This window comes from Cyprinodon tularosa, unplaced genomic scaffold (genome assembly GCF_016077235.1).
Source record: "Cyprinodon tularosa strain WSP-4 unplaced genomic scaffold, ASM1607723v1 ctg124, whole genome shotgun sequence".
Lineage (NCBI taxonomy): Eukaryota > Metazoa > Chordata > Actinopteri > Cyprinodontiformes > Cyprinodontidae > Cyprinodon > Cyprinodon tularosa.
In genome coordinates, this window is record NW_024038048.1 from 4084615 (window position 1) to 4106962 (window position 22348).

The 22348-nt window shown below is 37.3% G+C and overlaps 1 protein-coding gene across 1 annotated transcript in view; it reads right to left on the reverse strand.

Moving 5' to 3' along the window:
- Positions 1 to 9489: 9489 nt before the first annotated feature.
- htr1fa (5-hydroxytryptamine (serotonin) receptor 1Fa) overlaps positions 9490 to 22348 on the reverse strand; it is a 49405-nt gene continuing 36546 nt past the window's right edge. The window contains exons 2-3 of the mRNA XM_038276426.1: positions 11647 to 11761; positions 9490 to 11261 (exon numbers count right to left, since the gene is read on the reverse strand). Coding sequence (XP_038132354.1) covers positions 10064 to 11260 — 1197 coding nt within the window. The 5' untranslated portion in view covers position 11261; positions 11647 to 11761 and the 3' untranslated portion in view covers positions 9490 to 10063. The remainder of the gene's footprint in view (positions 11262 to 11646; positions 11762 to 22348) is intronic.

The following is a 22348-nucleotide window of genomic DNA, read 5'->3' on the forward strand; positions in this document are numbered from 1 at the left end:
AAAAATAAATACACAGTTACTGGAAAAGATGCATACATATATATTCCACTCCTATTCTTATCTTATTTCGATGGCATAGAGTACACCCTCACACTTGACTCATCACCCATCATTCCTCACATATCACGTACTTTCTTCAAGATGGTTAAAAAAACAGGAATTCTATTCCAGGGATTTGAGTGGGTGGAATATAATGAGGAATTCTCCACCAGTAACTCTAACGCTTGATTAACCCTGTGCAGGCTACGGTGTGAGAGGTAAGCAGGCTTCGTTTTAGTAACATTTTTAGGAGCCAGAATTCAATAATCATAATATAATATCACAAATTAAGAGATAATAAAAAGCTGCATTTGTTACAGTCTTAAAGGAAATTTTCTTGCATGAACAGCAAGCTTAGATTATAAAGTTTTAAACATTTACCTGAAAATTGCAAAGACATCTCAAACAACTGATATATGACTTGAATGGAAAACTGGTTATACCAGGGAATGTTTTCTATAATATGTTCCCAACAAAAAGGCTATGCCAGTTTTTCTTCTTTTACTAATGTGCTGCTGAGTTTTGTGGCAGTTTTAGCTTTACATGGCCCAAGTTCAGACACACACACACACACAAACCCAACATAAAACATATAAATGAAAAGAAGCATGAAGCATGGCCTAAGAAAAAGAGGATATGGTAATGAGTGTATGTTACCTTTGGCCAGGACTACCTGGTTTCTAGATTCTTAACTCTTTACAGTAGGTCCAGTTCTGGCAGGTAGTTTTGACTCATGTTTGACTGCATAACAATAAGTGATAAACTCATTCCAGTAGTCCTTTATAATTCTGGGCCGAGAGCCTAAAATAATTTATTTTGGCACAGTAAAAAACATATTCAATACACATCTTTGAACTCAGAGATCGGGGCAACTCAGTAATAACCTCATAGTCATATTTAGGTTTTGACTTCACCAATGATGTGAGCTCAGATACATTACCTATTTGTGTTAAAAATCTTCATACTTTGGATCTTGTGCTGACATACGGCATAGAATGTGAAGAAATAACAGTATTTCCTCACAACCCTGTCCTCTCTGACCACTTTCTAATAACCTTCAGGATTACTTTAACAGAGTTCTCCTCCCCCAAAAGAAGGTTCAATTTTAGTAGATCTTTATCAGATAGTGCAGTTATAAATTTTAAAGAATCTGCTTCACTTTCTCTCTCCTCTGTGTCACTGAGCAGTGCTGCAGAGTGCAAAAGTTTAGCTTATTCGCCTTCACAGGTTGATGATTTTGTTGATGGGGTTGCTAGTTCTCTGCGTATTGCCTTAGACAACGCAGCTCCTTTGAAAATGAAAACCGTTAAAAATAGAAAGCTTGCTCCTTGGTTTAATGCAGAGCTGCGTACTTTGAAGCAAAATGCTAGGAAACTGGAGAGAAAATATCGCTCCACAGGCCTGCGAGAGTCCTTCCTAGTCTGGAAAAATGGTTTACTGCTGTATAAGAGGACCCTTTGTAAAGCAAGAGCAGCATACTTCTCCTCATTAATAGAGGAGAATAAGAATAATCCTAGATTTCTTTTTAATACAGTTGCCAAACTCACCCAGAGCCATAGCTCTGTTGAACCGTCCATTCCACCTGCTCTTAGCAGCAATGACTTTATGGGATTCTTTATAAATAAGATTGATCTTATTAAAAATAAGATCATAAGCACTCCTCTATCCGCGATTGTACCTGAGGTAGTCATGGAATCTGAACTGGGTTTAGACTGCTTTGATCCAGTTGAACTCTCTGAATTAGCAAAATTATTGTCTTCATCTAAGCCTTCAACTTGTATGTTAGATCCAGTTCCAACCAGGTTATTTAAGGAGGTATTCCCTTTGATCTCCTCCTCCATTTTAGATGTGATTAATCTATCTCTGTTACAGGGATATGTACCTAAAGCTTTTAAGGTTGCTGTAATTAAACCTCTGCTTAAGAAACCGTCTCTTGACCCAGATGACTTGGTCAATTATAGACCTATATCCAATCTTCCTTTCTTATCCAAAATTCTTGAGAAAGTAGTTGCCAAACAAGTTTGCGATCACTTCCACCATAATGAACTTTTTGAAGAGTTTCAGTCTGGCTTTAGAGCTCATCATAGCACTGAAACAGCTCTGGTGAAAGTCACTAATGATATTCTCATGGCCTCAGATAATGGACTTGTATCTGTGCTCGTCCTGTTGGATCTTAGTGCTGCATTTGATACAGTTGACCATAATATTCTTTTAGAAAGACTTGAATATTTTGTTGGAATTAAAGGAACAGCACTAGACTGGTTTAAATCTTATCTATCTGATCGAATTCAGTTTGTTCATGTTAATGATAGATCTTCAACACGCTCAAAGGTTACCTGTGGAGTACCACAGGGATCAGTGCTAGGACCAATTCTCTTTACTTTATACATGCTCCCAATTGGTAGAATTATTAGACAGCATGGGATTAATTTCCACTGTTATGCTGATGATACCCAGCTATATCTGTCTATAAATCCAGATGAAGCTAACCCATTACATAGATTACAGGCATGTCTTGAAGACATAAAAACCTGGATGACTCTTAACTTTCTGCTTCTGAATGCAGACAAAACAGAAGTTATAGTCTTTGGACCAGAGTCTCTGAAAAAGAAACTGATTAGCCAGTCACTTCATTTGGATGGGATTAAACTGATTTCAGATAATAAAGTAAAAAATCTTGGTGTTGTTTTTGATCAGGACCTGTCATTTAAATCCCACATCAAAGAGGTTTCTAGAATTTCCTTCTTTCATCTGAGGAACATTGCAAAAATTAGAAATATCCTGTCCAGGGGTGATGCTGAGAAACTAGTCCATGCATTTGTTACTTCAAGGCTGGACTATTGTAATTCTTTACTATCAGGAAGTCCACAAACTGTAGTTAAAAGCCTTCAGCTGATCCAAAATGCTGCAGCCAGAGTTCTAATGAAAATTAAAAAGAGAGATCATATCTCGCCTATCCTGGCTTCTCTTCATTGGCTTCCTGTTAAATCAAGAATAGAATTTAAAATCCTCCTTCTCACATATAAAGCCTTAAATGGCCAAGCTCCATCTTATATCAGAGATCTGATTGTTCCTTATGTTCCTAACAGAGCACTTCGCTCTCAATCTGCAGGTTTACTAGTGGTTCCTAGAATTTCTAAAAGTAGAATGGGAGGCAGATCTTTTAGTTATCAGGCTCCTCTCCTGTGGAACCAACTACCAGTTTTAGTCCGTGAGGCAGACACCCTGTCTACTTTTAAGTCTAGGCTTAAAACTTTCATTTTTGATAAAGCTTATAGTTAGGGTGGCTCAGGTTATCCTGAGCTATCTCTATAGTTATGCTGCTATAGGCTTAGACTTTTGGAGGACATAGGGACCCCCATTTCATCATTCTGCTTCATTCTCTCTCTGTTCTCCTATTCTGCAGAATCTGTTAGTTCAATCTCTAACCTTCTGCTCTCTCTGCTTTTCCTCAGAGTAGCTTTGCCTCGTCTGTTCCTGTTTGGCTGTGACGTCATCCTGGAAAAAAATATCAGCTGTGCTGCTTCTATCAACACCCTTGTTAATAGATGTTGGAGATCGGCCTGTTTTCCAGTGTGGTCCTGTTTCTCTGACCGTGACTGAGTGGATGTGCTCTCTTCGTCCTCTGGCATGGGAGCTGCCTCGGAGCTCGTCTGCCTGGCTGTGTGTTTCCTGGACGGGGCCGCCTTTTACAGCTGCTTTTTGTATCTCTGCTTCTGTCTCCTTGAACCCCAGTCGGCCTCGGCAGATGGCCGCTCACACTGAGCCTGGTTCTGCTGGAGGTTTCTTCCTGTTAAAAGGGAGTTTTTCCTCTCCACTGTCGCTACAAGCATGCTTAGTTTGGGGGATTGTATTTGAGTCAATGAGTCAATGCAATCAACTGGTTTTCCTTAGATAGAAAACTTTGTATCAATTTGATCTGGTTGAACTGTAAAGTGCCTTGAGATGACATGTGTTGTGAATTTGGCGCTATATAAATAAACTGAATTGAATTGAATTGAATTAAAAGCATTAATAATTCATTAAAATTGGTTTTCACATTCGCTCCACAGTGTTGCAGTTGTTAGAACTGCTGCCTTGGAGCACTTCTCCCAGCCTGGCCTTTCTGCATGGAGTTGATATGTTCTCCCTACGCGTGGGTTCTCTCCAGGTTTCTTTGGCAAACTCCCACAGTCCAAACACATTACTGTTTGGTTGATTTATCTCTCTAAATAGCCCTCGGGTGTGCGTGCATGGCTGCTTTTTCTGTGTCCCTGTGTTGGCCTGTGATGGATTTGCAACCTGTCCAGGCTATACTTATATACTCTTGCCTTCTGGGTGCTGGAGACAGGTGATAACCCTCACAACCCCACAAAAATAAGAAGGTATTAAAAAGGGGTATTAAACTCTTAACTATCTAAAACAACAAGTAACATTTTGTGAATGTATAAATGTCATGTAATCAACTGAACGGTTATAACTTCAATATTAAATTTTAAATGTTTTAAACCCCTTTTTAACACTGGGTATTTTGCTGGGATGCATCAAAATATGACATTTCCTTTAAACACTGTTGACTGTGCTAACACAGATAGGGTAAAGGAATCACCACCCTCCATTAATAAACTGCTTAATCTAAGGCATGTGCCATCAGAAACCAGTTTTATGATCAGTTTTGTACTTATGGACATGCAAATTTACACTTTCTTAAAAGATTTGTACTACAAATATAAAGAGACAGAAATATGGCTATGTGTTTAGACCAATGAAAAAAAAAGAAGCTGCGTAAAAAAAGAAGACATTCTTAGATAAGTAATTAGGTGGGAGTTTGTGAGACGAACAGATAGAAAAGGTTAAGACCTCTGCATAAATAAGATTTGGCAACCCCAGTTTGGGTGTTAATATAAAAACAAAAAAATCTTCTTCTTCTTTAACTCAAAGGGCCGGATCTATCAAAGGTTTGCGTGTATAAAAACGTGAGCTATTTCACTGCGCACGCTAAAAAATGTACAAACTGATCTATCAACAGCGTGCTAAAAGGATTTGGTCTTTAAAACGTGCTAAATAGCGCCTCTTATCCATTTAGTACTTTTTCTGCAATGAATATGCAATATGGGGCGTTTACACGCAAAAGTGCGTCTTGTGGGAGGAGAACATGTAAATATATTAATTTAGCACTCGCAAAGTGATTTATCAAACCTGAACGCAATTTTGCTGACGGTATCTGACTCTATATTTAACACGTTTCAAAAGAAGGTGCAAATGGTCTGTATGCGTAATTGCGCACACATGGCAGCGGTTACTGTCGCAAGAAGGAGACATGGAAATAAAGCAAGGAGACGCAGAGAACGCGTTTTTTCACTCCGTGTGAATATTTTTGGAATGAACGAGGAAACGATCATCAAAACATATCGTTTATCCAGCATTGCCATTTTGGAGCTGTTGGGGGAACTCCGAATGGATTTGGAGCCAGCCACAAGGAAGACCCACGCAATACCAGATATCACAAAACTCCTTGCAACATTGCACTTTTTTGCATCTGGGTCATTCCAGCGTACGGTTGCAGCGAGAGCTGGGATCTCCCAATCTCGTTTTTTCAGAAGTGCTGTGCGACGGGGTCGGGGTTCTCCCCCTGCGCCTGTGGAGCAACCTGCCAATGCTGCGGGGATCTCATCCACAGTCACAGTCCAATACAAAACACCTGTTTTTTGTTTTGTTTTTTTACTGCAGCACATACCACCTTAGGGAATAAAGGTTGCCAATTTATATATATATATACATATATATATATATATATATATATATATATATATATATATATATATATATATATATATATATATATATATATATTTTTTTTTTTTTTTTTTTTTTTTTTTTTTTGTTGGGGGTCACTAAGATTTAAATTTCTTAATGCACTAGTTTGTACAGACTACAAACTACTTTGCCGCAAACCACAAAACGCGCAAAACCATCATTTAAATAGGGCGTCTCCAACAGTTTTGCACCTGCCACCAGTTACGCAATCACTCTTGTTAAATCACCCGCAAACCATGGTTCAGCCCCTCGCGCAAAATTCCAGTTTGCGAGCGCAAATTACTGCACGCAAAATTGGATCTTGATAAATCCGGCCCAAAATGTTTTTTTTACTCTTGCAACAAATTTGAGATGTTTTTGTTCTGTTTTTTTTCTTTTATATTTTTTTTTTACTAAAAATCAGGTAAGATCTGGCATCCCAGTTATTGAGTTAGAGATGATCTCAGAAGTTCCATTCTTCTTCAGAAACAAGCATTTTATCTATTTATTAATCTATTTTTTTTTATTTTGTACAGCAATGTGATCAGACCAAATCTCTTTTACAGTATGCAAGATTTTTGCCAGTGTGATTTGATTTTTGGAGTTTGAAACAACTAATAGATAAAGCCTTTTGTTTTTGAGTAGAGTGAAACCGTTAAAAACATGTGCATCTGAATGCACATGATGGATGAAAATACCCCCGACTTTTTAATGTTATTTATAATTGATTTAAACTTTTATATTCTATTTTCTCAGAACACACAGGTGGAAGGGCCTTGGGTGCAGACTTATATTTGATAGCGTGAAAATGTAAAGTAACAATTCTCTAACAGTTCATTAAAATGCTTTGACCAGAAAAGAAAGAAAACAAGCAAGTTGAAAAGAAAACTAAAAAAAGTACAGCAAATTATATTAATATTCTAGTAGATCAATATATGGACAGAGGTCAGTACACAAACCTTTCCTCCGTTAATTTCTTTGTATCCCCAGATCTTTCCTCAAGAAACCAATTAAAAAAAATCATTACCAGAGATACCTTTAATATTATCCTTTTTAGAATTTTTTTTATATCATAGTCTACCACTTCCCTCCATTTACTTCATATTCAATGAATGTAAAACAATTCTATTGTCATCATATTGTGCTGCAACATTCAGAGCAAAAATGTTGATTGTACAAATTTAGTTAAAAGTGATATGTTCATCTTCTGATAAAGACTGCTTTATAATTTTTTATTTAAAACCAAACCGCTAATGAAAGCTGTCAAAAAACATGAGATCATATATATGTATATATACATTTCCTAAGCGGATTCTATGCTCATGTGCTCATTCAAATATATAGTTACGATACTGATTAGAGTTGCCCCAAATTAGACCTGTCGATAGAAAAACATCACAAAAGTATGTAAAGTTCTCTTTAGAGAGCAGATTTAGCAAATGTAGCATAAAAAAAAATATAAACCTGTGGGAGTCTTCCTAATTATTCTGCCCTAATGCATTATTAACTAGGTAAAAAAAAAAAAAAGCTACTGTTTGAAAGTAAAACACATGTAGCTACAGTATTTTACTTATCTTCATTTCTGTTTTAACACATACAGCTACTCTTCAATAAACGTCCGTCTTGTTCTTGCTTCTAGCATAATGTTTCCCATGTTTTGGTATTCTTTCTTTATATTATCGCTAATATTTTAATTTCAATTTCTTTTCATAACTTTTTTAACAAACCTTACAGAAAGAAAAGTTGTATTATCTTTATAGAAGTATCTGGGCAACATTACAGAGCACATCGAATGACAGGCAGAACACTCTTGTAATGGACTTTTTATATGCATATGCTTCAGATGATGATCAATAGATGTGCAAATATAATATTTATTAATCAATAAGTCAAATAATGCTAATGAGGGGATTCTGCTCTAAATGTTGGTCAAATTGAGCTAGACTCTCCTTTCAGAGGGTCAAAAACTCACACAGACTATTTAGCCTCTAAGATGTAAACAGAAAACATTGAAATATAAATAAATGTTCTTCTTTTTTTTGTAATTTTTACTCTGCATAATAACCTGCTAAGTGTACATGTTCTGAATGTCTCTGTGTCTGAAGACATGATGACTTGGGTGTTTTCACAGTGCTGGAGGAAGTAAGACCCTGGAAAGAATGAACTGAAAAGGAGGACGCAGAACCAGGACCAAGGGAGAGAATTTACCTTATTAATAAAAAGAACATTGAAAATTTGTTTTTGTTTGACCACATATTTAGTTTTTTTTAATCATGATCTGATCTTTGTGTTGAGTCAGTTCTGTTCTTTGTTAGGGATAAACCCCTTGAGTCTTTGCTCTGTCTTTGTTTAAGTTGCCTTTATCCACTGCAGCAGAGACCACAATCCAACTTATTCAGCAAGGTTTCTTTTTTTTCATACCCCTTTAACAATTCAGTTCAGAATTCTAAGGAGAAAAAGCACAACAGTTAAATGCCTGTGTGAAACACAAACAGCTGGTGCCTCGCCGGATAGACAGCCTTGCAGTAGGATTGAACAGATGTCTAGAGATCCACATCGCCCCTCTCTGGTGTGACTCTCACAGACAGGGTGAGGTGTCTAATCAATTTATCTACAGCTGCTCTTAGGCGTATAAACCTGACAGACTTCAAAAGCCTTCATTCCTTTATTTTTACTCTCTTTCCAAAGTTTTCAAAATTTTCTTCAGAATAAAATCGGTTATTTGGAGCTAACAATGACAGCCGGAAATCTTTGAGTTTATTTTTCAGATGAAGTGAGTGAGATAAATTTTGATTAAAATTTTGGATCACAGGCAATCCTTTGGATATCCCTCTTGAATTTTGTTTAAAATTTGACTTCCACACTTAATATTTGGCTCTTTGTTTGGGTTTGTGGTTAGTTTCTACATTTGACTATACATTGAGATATATAAGGGCAAATGACAAAGCTTTATTACTAACAATCAGTGGATAAATAGAAACAATTATATTTTATAAAATATTTCTATACAAAAAAAAACTTTTTTCATATAATTGTTTAAGAATTCATAATAAATATCCTATAAATTACACCCATTAGAATTGTATGACATAAATAAACTTAACTGTATTAATTACTACATTTCTTGATCCATTGCTTATAAGGCTTTATCCCTTCTTTATGCAGCAGCAGCCAATACAATCTCTCTTTAACTTTCAATATCAATTCACAGAAGCAAATCTGTGCTTCAAGCCCCACAGATTGTTCAGAAAAAGAAAAAAAAACATACAAAGTGATGCATAAAATATGCATATAATATATGCATTGTTTTAAAAGTTAAAACTGAAGAATGTGGACACATTCTCTCCCTTATAAAGAAAATGCAGTCAGTGTGTACAGTGCAACAGTTGTTTCTCTTAATGACTGTTATCAGGACAGTACCTACTGATTAAAAATGGCTTGATTGGGACATCCCTAGTTCTAGAAAGCATAGATCTACCCTCCAAGTACTTTAGCTCATTCCTGAATGTTAAGTTTTCATGTATTGATCAAAATATGCCAAGGTGCAGATTTGTGAAGTTTATAAAATAATTTACACTTTGAGACTTTTTAAAATAATTTAGTTTAGGACTACACATTCATATAAAAAAAAACTTCTTGCAGAGCAAGTATCACATTTTACAGAAAAAAAAACATTTATGATAATAAAAAAGTTTAATCTTTTCTGATACCATGACCACATAAAACAGTAAGTTAGTAGGTTGTGGTATTTTACATGTTACACATTTTAGCAAGTAGAGTCAAGATAAAAAAATTTGACTTATTAGATGGATTGGACATGATGGTCAGATATTTTTAGACCTTTACTGTAAATTGGACTAATCTCTACTGCTTAGAGCCCACAACTGAGAAAGGTCAGCAATGGCCTATTTTTATTTTTTTGTTTTTAAACCAACATGTCAGCGTCTCTTCACACACACATATTAACATTCGGGAGATGCTGGGCTGATCTATAAACAGCAGAGCCTGGACTCCAAAGTAGAACATTAAACCATCAGTGAGGTTGAGTCACATTTAGGTTGTAGAAGAAGTTAAAATCAATTCAGAAAATGGTAACCAGTCTCATTTTCATCTTTTGTTTCTCTTTACCTTCCTTTACATTATATTCAGTGTTTGTTCAGTGTTTTCTGTCTGACTCCATACCTTTGCTTTGTTTTTGTTACAAATGTCTGTTTAATGGTGTGTGAGTTTGATCTTGCATGACTAAGTATCAGAGGTAATGGCTGCACCTAATAAGTTTTTGGAAGGCTTTCTTAAAGTCCTCATTAAAGATGGTGTAGATGAGGGGGTTGATCAGAGAGTTAAGGTAGCCCAACCATGTGAGAAAATCTGCCATTTCGATGGAAGTGTTACAGGAGCCACAGGTGTTTACAATCACCTCCTTGAGAAAAAATGGCAGCCAGCAGATGACAAAGGCCCCTATTATCAACCCCAAAGTGGACGCCGCCTTTCGTTCCCGTGAGCCTGAAATTCGGGGTGCTTGGTAAACTTGGCTGCGACGTGACTCACTTCTTGAATCGTGCCTGCGTGCCTTGCTTTTGAAAACCTTTTTGGAGACTCGCACCCGTTCACGTGGTGTTTCCTCAGTAGAAGGTTCGGAGAAAGACTTTTCTGGTGGACTTATGGGATCCGGACTCCGAGGACCCCCTTCGCCATCGCTGTCTCCAGCAGGATAGGGGGAAGGGATCATGCTCCCATTGGTCATGCATGAGTGACGACTCGCCCTGCTAGCCTCTCTGCGCATGTAAAGCGTCTGAGCAGCCTTGTAGATTTTATAGTAGAGGATGAGAATGAGCAGCAGGGGAATGTAAAATGCTCCAAGTGTGGAATAAAGAGTGAAGGCCATGTGATGGTGGATGATGATACATTGGTCCTTATGCTCTTCATCATTGCTGTAGTGTCGCCAGAGAAGAGGAGGGAGTGAGATAAGAATGGACAAGAGCCACACCACTGCCACCATTGCACCAGCCCTGGCTCCTGTGCGCTTGCGGGAGTACTCCACAGCATCCGTAATGGCCCTGTAACGGTCAATGGCAATCGTAGCGAGGTGCAGAATCGAGCAGGTACAACACGCAATGTCTATGCTTAACCAGATGGTGCACACCACCTCACCCATGACCCATTTTTCATTCTGGATGTAGATGATGCTAAAGGGCATAACCAGCACAGCCACCAACAGGTCAGTCACCGCTAACGAGCAGATGAGGTAGTTAGCTGGGTGGTGCAGCTTGCGGGTGACAGCAATAGCTGTGATCACCAGGCAGTTAAAGAATGTAGTTAGTATGGCCACCACAGAAAGGGTTATTGTTAGCAGGATTTTACTGGGGGGGACTGTTGTAGTCTCAAAGGAGTCGTTACTGCTGCTGTTTGTGGCGAAGGCTCCATCAGTCCAATTAAAGAAATCCATTCTGCAAGATTAAATGGACAGAGAGATGTCCATTAGACATAAAAAGAAAAGGAAGGAAACGTTTTTTTTAGGCACATGATTAAAAAAGCATAAGACTCGTATAATCTCATCACAGTCTAGGAGTGATTTTGAAGCCTCTAAATAGCAAAGTCATCAGAAATTTGCCTTGCTTTGTTATTTAGTCAATGAAAACTATTTTGGCTTTTGCACTGCATAAAAATAGAACATCAAAATGAATGAAAGTAATAGTTCCTTCAAGAAAACTGGTATAAAACACAGAAGACTTAAAAAATTCTGCTCAAGGCCATGAAGTAACTCATGCAATAAAAACGCTTATCATGCTCACAAAAGTTGTCCTTGAAGCAGTTGTAGTAATCTGGTCCTACCTGTATACCCTTCGGTGTTTTGCTGCTTTCAGTCGGTTCAGTGTGCAGCAGACCGTCCACTGAGATCTTTGCTGCCTGCCAAATCCGCCATCACCTCACCTCTATATCTTAGTGTCTAAAAGAAAACAAGGAATAGAGGCAGAGGTGCAAAATGAAACACAAGAATTATGCCTAATGTATTCTTTAAAAATGTCATATAGATAAATTCACATCCTGTTTTAGAATAATGCATAACTTTAAAAATATGGATATAATAACCTACAATGTCTACATATAGCCCATCAACCAAATAATCACACCCCTTGAGCTTTTTAAATATTGCTATGATACAGAAACAACATTTTTGATTTAATATTGAAGATGTTTAACCAACCTCTAGTAACACATAATTGTAGAGTGAAGAGTAAAACTGATACATACTTCACTAACCTTTTTAATTGATAGTTCCTTTATAATCTAATACTCCAAACCAAAAGCCAGTGCAACCAAATGCCATCTAAAGAAATATTTTTGGTGAAAAACTATATGTATATAATAACCCACTATTATAAAGAGGTTTTATATAAACCATTAGTAACCAAAACAACATGATATAGTTCAATAACCACACCATACAGATCAGCAATAAAGTGATGCTCAACAACTCAATTCATTGACCAGAAAAGGAGAGCTTTAATCAGACAAGCAACCATAATATTCATGGTAACTCTTGAAGAGCTGCATATATCCAAATCTTAGGTGGGGGAATCTCTTTACAGGAAAACTTCATTCTTTTTATTTCATTTATTGATTTATAAAGTTGCTGTAAAACATCTGTTTAAGGAAACCAAAACACAGAACATCCGATTAAAAAAAAAGGCCTGTTATGTTTAGTATATGAATGCAATCTAAAGGTCTGCGTGCCACAAACAAAAAAAGCCCAGCCTTGAAACATCTAATAAAAGCTGAATGGACGCGCCTCCCAAATAGGCTTTAACATTTGGACGAATAGGGAGCTCGAAGGAGGTGGAAAGATTGAAAAATGAACAGTAAAATTTCAAATCAAATCTAAAATGAACAAGAATCCAGTGTAAAGTATAAAAAAAAAATGTATCTGCACATGTTGGGAGGTGTTACTTTTAAGACAGGTGGCTGCATTCTGGACAGACTGAGGGCAATTTAGGCTTACTTTGCAAGATGAACTCAAAATATTATTGTTCTATAGAACCAGCAGCAAAAAATAAATAAAATCATTGTTAAAAGAAGGCGTTGAGAACTGTTTGCATTTGACCTCAAGCCCTGCAGGAAGTATGTACATGGAGAACAAATAATTTTTTTTGTAAACAGTATCCCATGAAAATAATGCATTTTTGTTCTTTCTACAATTATATATGAAGTTTCTTTTTATAATAAAATCCCAAGGAACTACCTTGAGATTCATTATTTCTGTTGCTGTTGTAAAGTATAATCCCCCCATTCATGTACATTTTGACTCTGTAACACCTAATTTGTAATTATCATCAACAGACTAAACTTAAAAAAGACCCATTGTGCAGATGTGTGCACAGAGTATGGCAGGTGGTTGTGCAGTAATGGATTTAGTCACCTTCATTTAATCAAAATGCAAAGATATGAATGTCATTGCAGCTTCTTTTCTTTTCTCTTCTTCACCACATCGTTCAATATCCTGAAGACCTGAGCGGAAACCGTTGCTATAGAAACGTAAGAAGTACACTAATTCTGTTTAATGTGATGAGCAGAGGCAGCCAAAGTCTGAGCCGAGGTCTCCGCCGAGACTGTCCGAAATCGAGGAGATGGGTTAGAGGAGTAGGTGTGTTTGCATTTTACTTTACTTAAGCCAAATATTTATATATTTGCTCTAACTAGCTAATTAAAGAAAGAAGGCATAATATAACTATAGAAAAGTATATTGCATGCAGAGGAAACCCTAAAGAAATAGCCACCAGTAAGAGAGCTGGTTATTTTTAAACCCCACCCAGTGATTATGGTCTTTAAAGTCCATGCAACTGTCTTAATCTGTTTTGAAAAGTAAATCAGCACATTTTGCTCAGCACAGAGCTTCACAAAAAAAACCAAAAAAAACATGGATTACCTTAAGCAGAAAGATAAATGATAATAATTCTGGACTGCCCCACTGCCAGCAGTGCACAAATGTGTGACTAAAACAAGAGGAAGAGATAACAATGTTTTTAACAATTTATATCGGAGTGTGCATGTATGCAGCTACACTGACTGATGTGTGCAACACTATCAAACATTGTATACAAGACAAAAAACATCTGTCTTCCTTCTGAGAGCGCAGCGTTCTTTCTCAAGGCCATCTGAAGATAGGCTCTACTGAACAAGCATAAATCTGTTAGCATCTGCTTTATTCCTCCCAAAAAATGCCTGAACATGGATTCAGCAAATATAAAAAGAAGAATTATAGCTACATTGTCTCCGGATTAAACATGAGGTTTACAGTTTGGTGTGTATGTGTGTTGCTACATTATTTTACTGTTTATTGTACTATATCTGCCCATTATAAATTAGTAGAGATAAGGGTGTCTGCAGCAATGCTAAATTATTTCTAATTAGCTATACATTCTTTAGTTGTACAGTACTGCGCAAATTACTTTGCAAATCATCTACATCCTACAAGAACCTCATTCAGCATGAAAGCAGGGATGTGTGATTTGACATGAACCTACAAGGACGTTTGATGAGTTGACAGATGCACACGAGGCCTCATTCAACACAGTTATGCCTTAAATCTTAATCCTTTCACTAGAAAAATTGAAATCTAGATAAGTCGTTTTTCTCTTAAAATAAGTGCATTTGTTCTGGGATTGAGGAGGTAAAGGATACATTTTGCCAATGGAACAAGACAACTTACATTTAAAATAAAAAAAAACACAATTGCATTGTCTTATTTCAAGTGCATTTTATCTTATTTTCTTACTTACCGTACTCATTCCATTGGCAAACTATCTCATTTACCTACTCAAATTAAGAGTAAATTCACTTCATTTAAAACATTTTTACTTATTTCTAGATAACTTTTCCAGTGAAGTGGCTCAGTATGGCTCAGTATGGTCTTTCGAAATATACGCCTGTTCTGCCATGCATTTAAAAATTTGTTACTCCCTTTGATGGATGGTCATCGTAAAGCCAGTTTGAATTATTGCATTTACTAGATTGGCTAGAATCTATGCATTTTGTTGACTAAGTTAATTGGAGGTGGAAATCAGAAATACGCATGTACTCTGGTACGCTGGTTGTTCTACCCATTTTTCAGAGAATGTAAAAATGTAAAATGGCTTCCCTGCTGTTTAGTAAATTTGTTCTGATAGTTGAAACAAGCCGCAGCAAAGCACAGTGTCCTGATGTCCTCATGTATTCTAAAATAATTAGATTTGATCATTAATAAAAGCATGTTAACACGCCAGGATGACAAATAAAAATATGCACAACTCGCGTGAACAACCATCGCTGCTTCAAAGTTCTGAACAACAACAGAAAGCATTAGCTTTTTGTTTTTTTTACATAAGAAAGTTTCGAAATTACACTCTGGTGTAACACATCTCTAATTACCAAAAAAAAATTAAAAATCAGTTCTGGTTTGATCAGTTGATGTGGAGCTTTTTAATGCATTTCAATCCATCCATCCATTTTCTTTACACGCTTAAACATTAACCCATATAAAATACAGATTGGAGATAGACTTGCTTCCCACACACATTTGATAGCATTAGATTGCTTAGTGGGAAGTTTGGACAATGTGTTAAAACCTTGGACCCTCTGAAGTGCTACTGTGACGTGGGTTTGTAAGTGGTCCACACACATTCCTGTAAGTACTAGAATGAATGAAATGTTTCTGAGACAAACACTGTAATATTGATAGGTGAAGTGCCGTAGCTTTTCTCCACCTCTTTTCCATATATATATATATACACAGCTATATATATATATATATATATATATATATATATATATATATATATATATATATATATATATATATATATATATATATATATATATATATATATATATATATATATATATATATATAGCTGCAAACAGCTAAAAACAAAAAACAGTCTCAGCCTACTGACACTGTTCCACTCCCGCCCCCCACAGACACAACCCAACCCATCCATTTTTGCTGTTACAAGAACAGAAACATTGCATCTGTCTTGTTTAGTGGAAGCTTTGAAACATAGTTTGGCCCTAGCAAGCCACTGAGCTGCCAAATACTGTTGTTTAGGAGGGGAGCTGTGAAATAGCGGATGACTTTGACTGACAGCTTAGTAGCTCTGCAAATTAAATGACGTGTGAAAACATAGAAAATCTAATTCGTTTACCAGTCTGTGTTTTTGTTTGTATTTTTTCCCCCGTCTCCATCTATTTTATTTACATTTATGACAAAGTAATCTGGGAGGAAAATGTGCTTATAAAGTGCATTTTTAGAGAGTCTGAAATGCTGCTTATGTTTCTTCCAGAGGTGGAAAAAAAACATGCTTTCTGGGAAATCTATCTATCTTCTTTACACATTCCACTGATACATTATTTGTTTTTGCATCACATTTAATGGTTGGGATTATATTGAAATGCATAAAAATACAGAACTCAATCATCCAGTATAGCTTCAGGCTGAAAAGGTCATTTTAAAACTGTGCATAAACAACCAGTAATTTAAATATCTTATAAATAAGCAATTACAACCTAATAATATTCGTACTACTCTGTATGGTATGCAGTTGCTCTGACAAAAAAATAATCCTAATTAAAATGGCATGCTAAATCAGATGAGTTTGAGCTATTTCACTGATTTTCAGATGGTCAACAAGAACAAGACCCCAAGATACTCAAATTCCTCCACTAGGGGCAGTACATCCTCCCCAACCCGAAGAAGGCACTCTAACCTTTTCCGGCTTAAGACCATGGTATCAGATTTAGAGGCACTGATCCTCATCCCGACTACTTCACACTCGCTTCACACACAAAACACATGTAGACTAGTTGGGCAAACGCCCATGCACCCTCCAGGATCCTGCTAAGGGTGTAGAGCTGATCCAGTGTTCCACGGCCAGGACGAAAACCACACATCTCCTCCTGAATCCGAGATCCTTTCCAGAACCCCGGAATAGACCTTACCAGGGAGGGTTAAGAGTGTGATTCCTCTGTAGTTGGAATGCATCTGAGGGACCACCACCCCAGTCTTCCAAACCAGGGGAACTGCCCCTGATGTCCACGCAATGTTGCAGAGTCACGTTAACCAACACAGCCCTACAACACCCAGAGCCTTAAGGTACTCAGGGTGAATCTCTTCTACCCATGGGGCCTTGCCACAGAGGAGCTTTTTACAGCCTTTACTTTGAAGGGGACAAATCCTTCTCACTTTAACACCACCTCAGTGACTTCAGCATCAGAGATGGGAGATCCTGACCCGGAGCCCCCAGGCTCTGCCTCCTAAATGGAAGATGTGTTGGTGGGATTAAGGAGGTCTTCGAAGTACTCCGCCCACCGACATACAACATTCGGAGTCTGCTGGTACATATCAGCTGCTTCTGAAGTCCCACAGGTTAATAAAGCCCGATAGGACTCCTTCTTCAGCTTAAAAGCTTCCCTCACCGCTGGTAACACCTCACCAGCATGAGCGAGGGCTGCCGCCGTGACATGCACCAACAACCTTGCAGCCACAGCTCCGACTAGCCACCTTAACAATAGAGGCACGGAACATGGTCAACTCAGACACAATGTCCCCCACCTACCTTGGAACGTGTTCAAAGCTCTACCGGAGTTGGGAGTTAAAGCTCCTTTTCCAATTTCCAGCTCAAGGTCTTTCTGCATGGAGTTTGCATATTCTGCCTGAGCATGCGTGGGTTCCCTCCGGGTACCCCAGCTTCCTCCCACTATCCAAAAACATGACTCTCCTTAGGTGTGAGTGAGTGTGTGTGTGTGAATGGTTGTTTGTCCTGTTTGTCTCTGAGTTGCCCAGTGACTGGAGACCTGTCCAGGGTCACCAGCACCCCTTGCGACCCCAGCAGGGATAAACATGATGGAAACTGGATGGATGGATGGAACGTCATAATTAAGGCATATTATTTACAAAAATGAAAGAATTACTTTTGTTTGGCAAAACCAATGTAAAAAAACAGTTCTATCGCACCACAGTAAGAGACATTGTGACAGCAGCAGTATAAAAACTTTCCTTTTTAAAAATGTATGCTCAACTTAATCCTTTGCCATGTTCTTGTGACATTATATGGGACATGTTTTTGTGGTTAGGAAACAAACACTAATTTAGTCTTGATATTTTCAAAGACAGCTGGTGTCTTTAGGTAAACCATTGTTGCACAATTCTAAGGGTTGGATTAATATTTATGTAAATAATGCACCAACAAGATATCTGATGCTAAAATAATAGGCCATAGAAATACATTGTGGTCTACAAGTTAACTTTCGGCCTGAGATCTGAGGAATAAACAGCCACGAACTTGTACTCTGTCCATCCTTTAAAAAATCTCACAAATCACAGCTGTTCACTCAGTGACTTTTGGCCTGCCTGGTTCATTAACCAAAAAGTCAGATTGAATGATTCCATAATCAAACAACGGTTGGCGGAGTAAATAGGATAACTTCTCTGGAAAAACTGACAGGAAAGACTTAATTATCTTTTTAAGCAGAAAGTGTGAGAAGAAGAGTTTGATTAGAGAAACAGAGAAGCTTAGATGTTTAATTTCTGAAAATTAAACATCTTTTAAGTTCACAAATGAAATAAAATATAAAATGACAAATATTTTAAGTAAAATACAAATTATTTACTTACCGGTAAATAATTATAAAGTAATATAAAGCGCAGGAAAACATGTTTTAAATGTATTTGGGAGATCAAAACATAGGAGGGAAAAACAGCAATAAAATTACTTGAAATAAATCAGGTAAAAAAAATAATATGACTAAAAATGTATTAAATAAAAAACGAAGTACAGAGATAAAATAGAACAATTAAAAAAATATATATTTTAATAGAAAAATATTTTATACATTTTTAGATATATCTCTAGTTTTTATCAGTTTGTGGTGTATAATGGTAGCCCGGGTGCCAGTCCGAACTTAGTCCCGCCCACAAGGTTTGAGTTCGGGGAAGTTCGGTCTGGCTCTGCTCCATAGTAGCGCGAGTATTAAAGCCCACTGTCAGGCGATCCAATCAAATTGTCAGGGCGGGCTTTATACGATGATGGACAGATGATCAACAGTAACGTAATCAACCACGTGACCAAAGCGCGCTTGGGTGACAACAACCATGGCTGCCGCTGGAGAGTTTGGGTGAGTAGATTCTGCTATTAGGTCTGTTCTAGAAGATATCGACAGCAAATTAATTTTAAAAGAGGAACAGAGAAACGCGATCAAGGCTCATCTTCTTATTCTAGGCGTGAAACTGCACGCTTTGATTTTTGTGGACAACAACTATGCCTCGCTTAACATACGTCACGCACTCCGTTGCTCTTATTGGTTGTAGGTCTATCCAATTGAGTGCAGAGGCATTTTTTTTCCTGGTTCGTTCAAAACACGCCCCATAATCACAGCTCTATGGAGCAGTATCAGACTCATATTCTGACTAGAATTGAGTCGGACTACGTCATGCTAGTATAATGGCTCACCAGATTTAAATTTCAAGCCATTATTATGGCAACAATATATATTTATGATTTATTTATTTATGATTTTTAACTGTAGCAGGATTGGTTCTCCATATATCACAGGCATAGGCATTTCGAAAAATCAAGGGAAGCTGTTAATTAAAGTAGAATGTGCCATAGTTTGCTTGTTTTCTTATTTTTCAGCCTTCAAAACTGTGATAAAAACAGTTTTGAAAGTTCTTACATTATAGACAACTTTATAATGGAATAGCTGATATTCTTTTAAATCAGCTATGCCACTACACAGAGAGCTCTTCAAATTCTTACAAGAGTAATAAGCTGCTACAGCTTCTTTCTGAAGGCCTCAGGCAGTTCTTTGATCTGTTCATTCTCTCTTCAGTTGGGCCAAACTCATTCAAAATGCTGAGTGAAGATGTTCTAATCACCTGCAACAGATTACCTGATGTGATAAGCCTATTTCTATTCCTACCCTTAGTAGGGCAGGAAATAAATGTGTTGATGTCAGCATTGTGTTTTTTTATTTTTTCCAGTTGTTTTTGCAGAGAAAAATTCAAAGGGTGCTTTTCATCCATTTTGCTTAAAATTAAATAATAGTAATTCTTAGATTTGTCTGTGTTTCCAAATATGTTGGAAAACTCTACAGACAACTTTAAGGAGTGTTTGTGTGTCACATTTTTGTGTTTTTTTTTTCATTTAGTTTTAAGATCAATTCCTAGGGTACATATTATAAACACATTTTAAATGTCCTCTATTCAAAGGGTACGTAAAAGATTTTACTAAAGGATACAAGGTCGTAGCTTCTAATGTATGTGTAATTTATAGACTAACACTGTTAGATGTGATGTACAGGCTGGTTGCCCCTCCCATTGTGCTGAGACACCTAATGACAATTTGTGTCCACTAAACAGAAGTCCTTGTTCTCACTCATTAACAACTGTCCTTGTTTTATGCTCTGCTGCTTGAGTCCTTGTTATAAGCTCTGGATTTTCACTTCATAAATACACAGCTACGATGACTTTACACAAGCAGACTCACATTATATGACTGTCAGCTTTCTGTACCTGCTTCTTATAGATATAAGCATTACTGCCTTCCCTGAAGACAGGTTTTTAGGGAACTGGTTCAAGTAGTCACTGGAAAGTGATACATACATAACATTTCTGAAAATGTTTAACATAGACTTAGATATAGACTTTGAAACACCAGCCTAAAGATGTGTAAAAGGTATTTTTTCTCTCAGGTCTCTAAAAGCATCCTTTTGGCTTGGTTATCTTTGGCATCTAGACACAAAAATAAGTCAGGTTTCCACAAAAGCAAAACCTCTGTATCACCTTTAAAACGGATTTAGGTAAAATACAACAAACAGCTTTCTATCACAGCAACAGCCCTCAACATAAAGCCATGGCCACATAGTATGGTTTAGATCAAATCAAATAGGCTTTAAGAGCCAGATCTATATCCTGGAGGGAATCTGACAAGATCAAAAAACGGTCTTAGTCGAGTCTAAGTAAGGTCCAATTAATTACAAGACAATTGAGATCAAATTACAGTCTGCAGCGCTAATAGACTGCAAGTTCTGTTGCTATAAAATGCAACATTCAGCTAATTTAAAAACTTTAAAGCTACAATGTGCAGTTTTAAGCGTCATCTAATGGTCAGACTGCAGCAACATGAACCACCCTCTCCCACACTAACTTTCCCCTCCAACCAGGGGCGGACTTACCATTAGGCAAAACTAGGCAGTTGCCTAGGGCCCCGAGTTCCTGGGGGGCCCCCTAAAACTCCTTTTACATGTATGGTTAATTCAACAATTACTTATTTGTGCACATTAATTATGTTTTTGAAAAAAATCCTTTCGCTAAAATGCCATTAGAATGCTTATAATATTAAGTGTGTCTCGGGCTCCCCCCTACAGTGTCCACTACATTGGTTCAGTCCATTTGCTGCGCATGGGCAGAAAGGTCCAAACACGCTGCAGCAAACTATTTGAAAAAACAAACGGCGCGAAGAGACGAGACGAGCAGAGCGGAGAAGAGAAAAGAAAGGAAAGAAAAAAGATGAAAAGAAGTTACCCTAGCGGTGCTGAAAAGAGGAGAAAAAAAAAGAATGAAGGTAGGAAGCTGCTTTCAAAGTTACCAAAAATGACTGAGTTTGGCTTCTTCACTGCGGCAGCGGCGAGCAGCAGCAGCAGTAACCTGCCGCAAACAGCTGCAAGTCTGGCACCTGTTAAGGAGGATCCATCGTGTGGAGTTGAACAACTAGTGAGTATTAAGCTGTCGAAGGGGACATTCCCCCTATATTGATAAGTATTTATTTACCTTATTGAAGATGGGTCATTTTAAAGTAAGTTTCTAAATTCATTTATATTTGCTACAAACGATGAAAAATCAATTATTTAGGTGTTTTTTTATGTTGAATTTCAGGAAAATCTCAGGCTTTTAAATGTTGTAAAATCACCCATAAGTTTTAGGTGTTTTAGTCTTTAATAATTTAAGTTATACATTAAAAAACATAAGGAAGTTATTACCAACATCTCACTCTGCTTTACAGCTTTGTATTTACATTGATTTGATATGTGTTATTGTGCACAGCTGGGGATGTTAAGGGTCACATTAATTATAGATTAAATAATTTACTGTTCTGTAGTTTAAGCAATTGTCATATTTGTAACAACACTTGTCTTTCCTGTGACATACACCTTTTATCTTTTATATATATATATATATATATATATATATATATATATACACTATATTGCCAAAAGTATTTGCTCACCTGCCTTGACTCACATATGAGCTTAAGTGACATCCCGTTCCTAATCCATAGGGTTCAATATGACGTCGGTCCACCCTTTGCAGCTAGAACAGCTTCAACTCTTCTGGGAAGGCTGTCCACAAGGTTTAGGAGTGTGTTTATGGGAATTTTTGACCATTCTTCCAGAAGCGCATTTGTGAGGTCGCACACTGATGTTGGACGAGAAGGCCTGGCTCTCAGTCTCCGCTCTAATTCATCCCAAAGGTGTTCTATCGGGTTGAGGTCAGGACTCTGTGCAG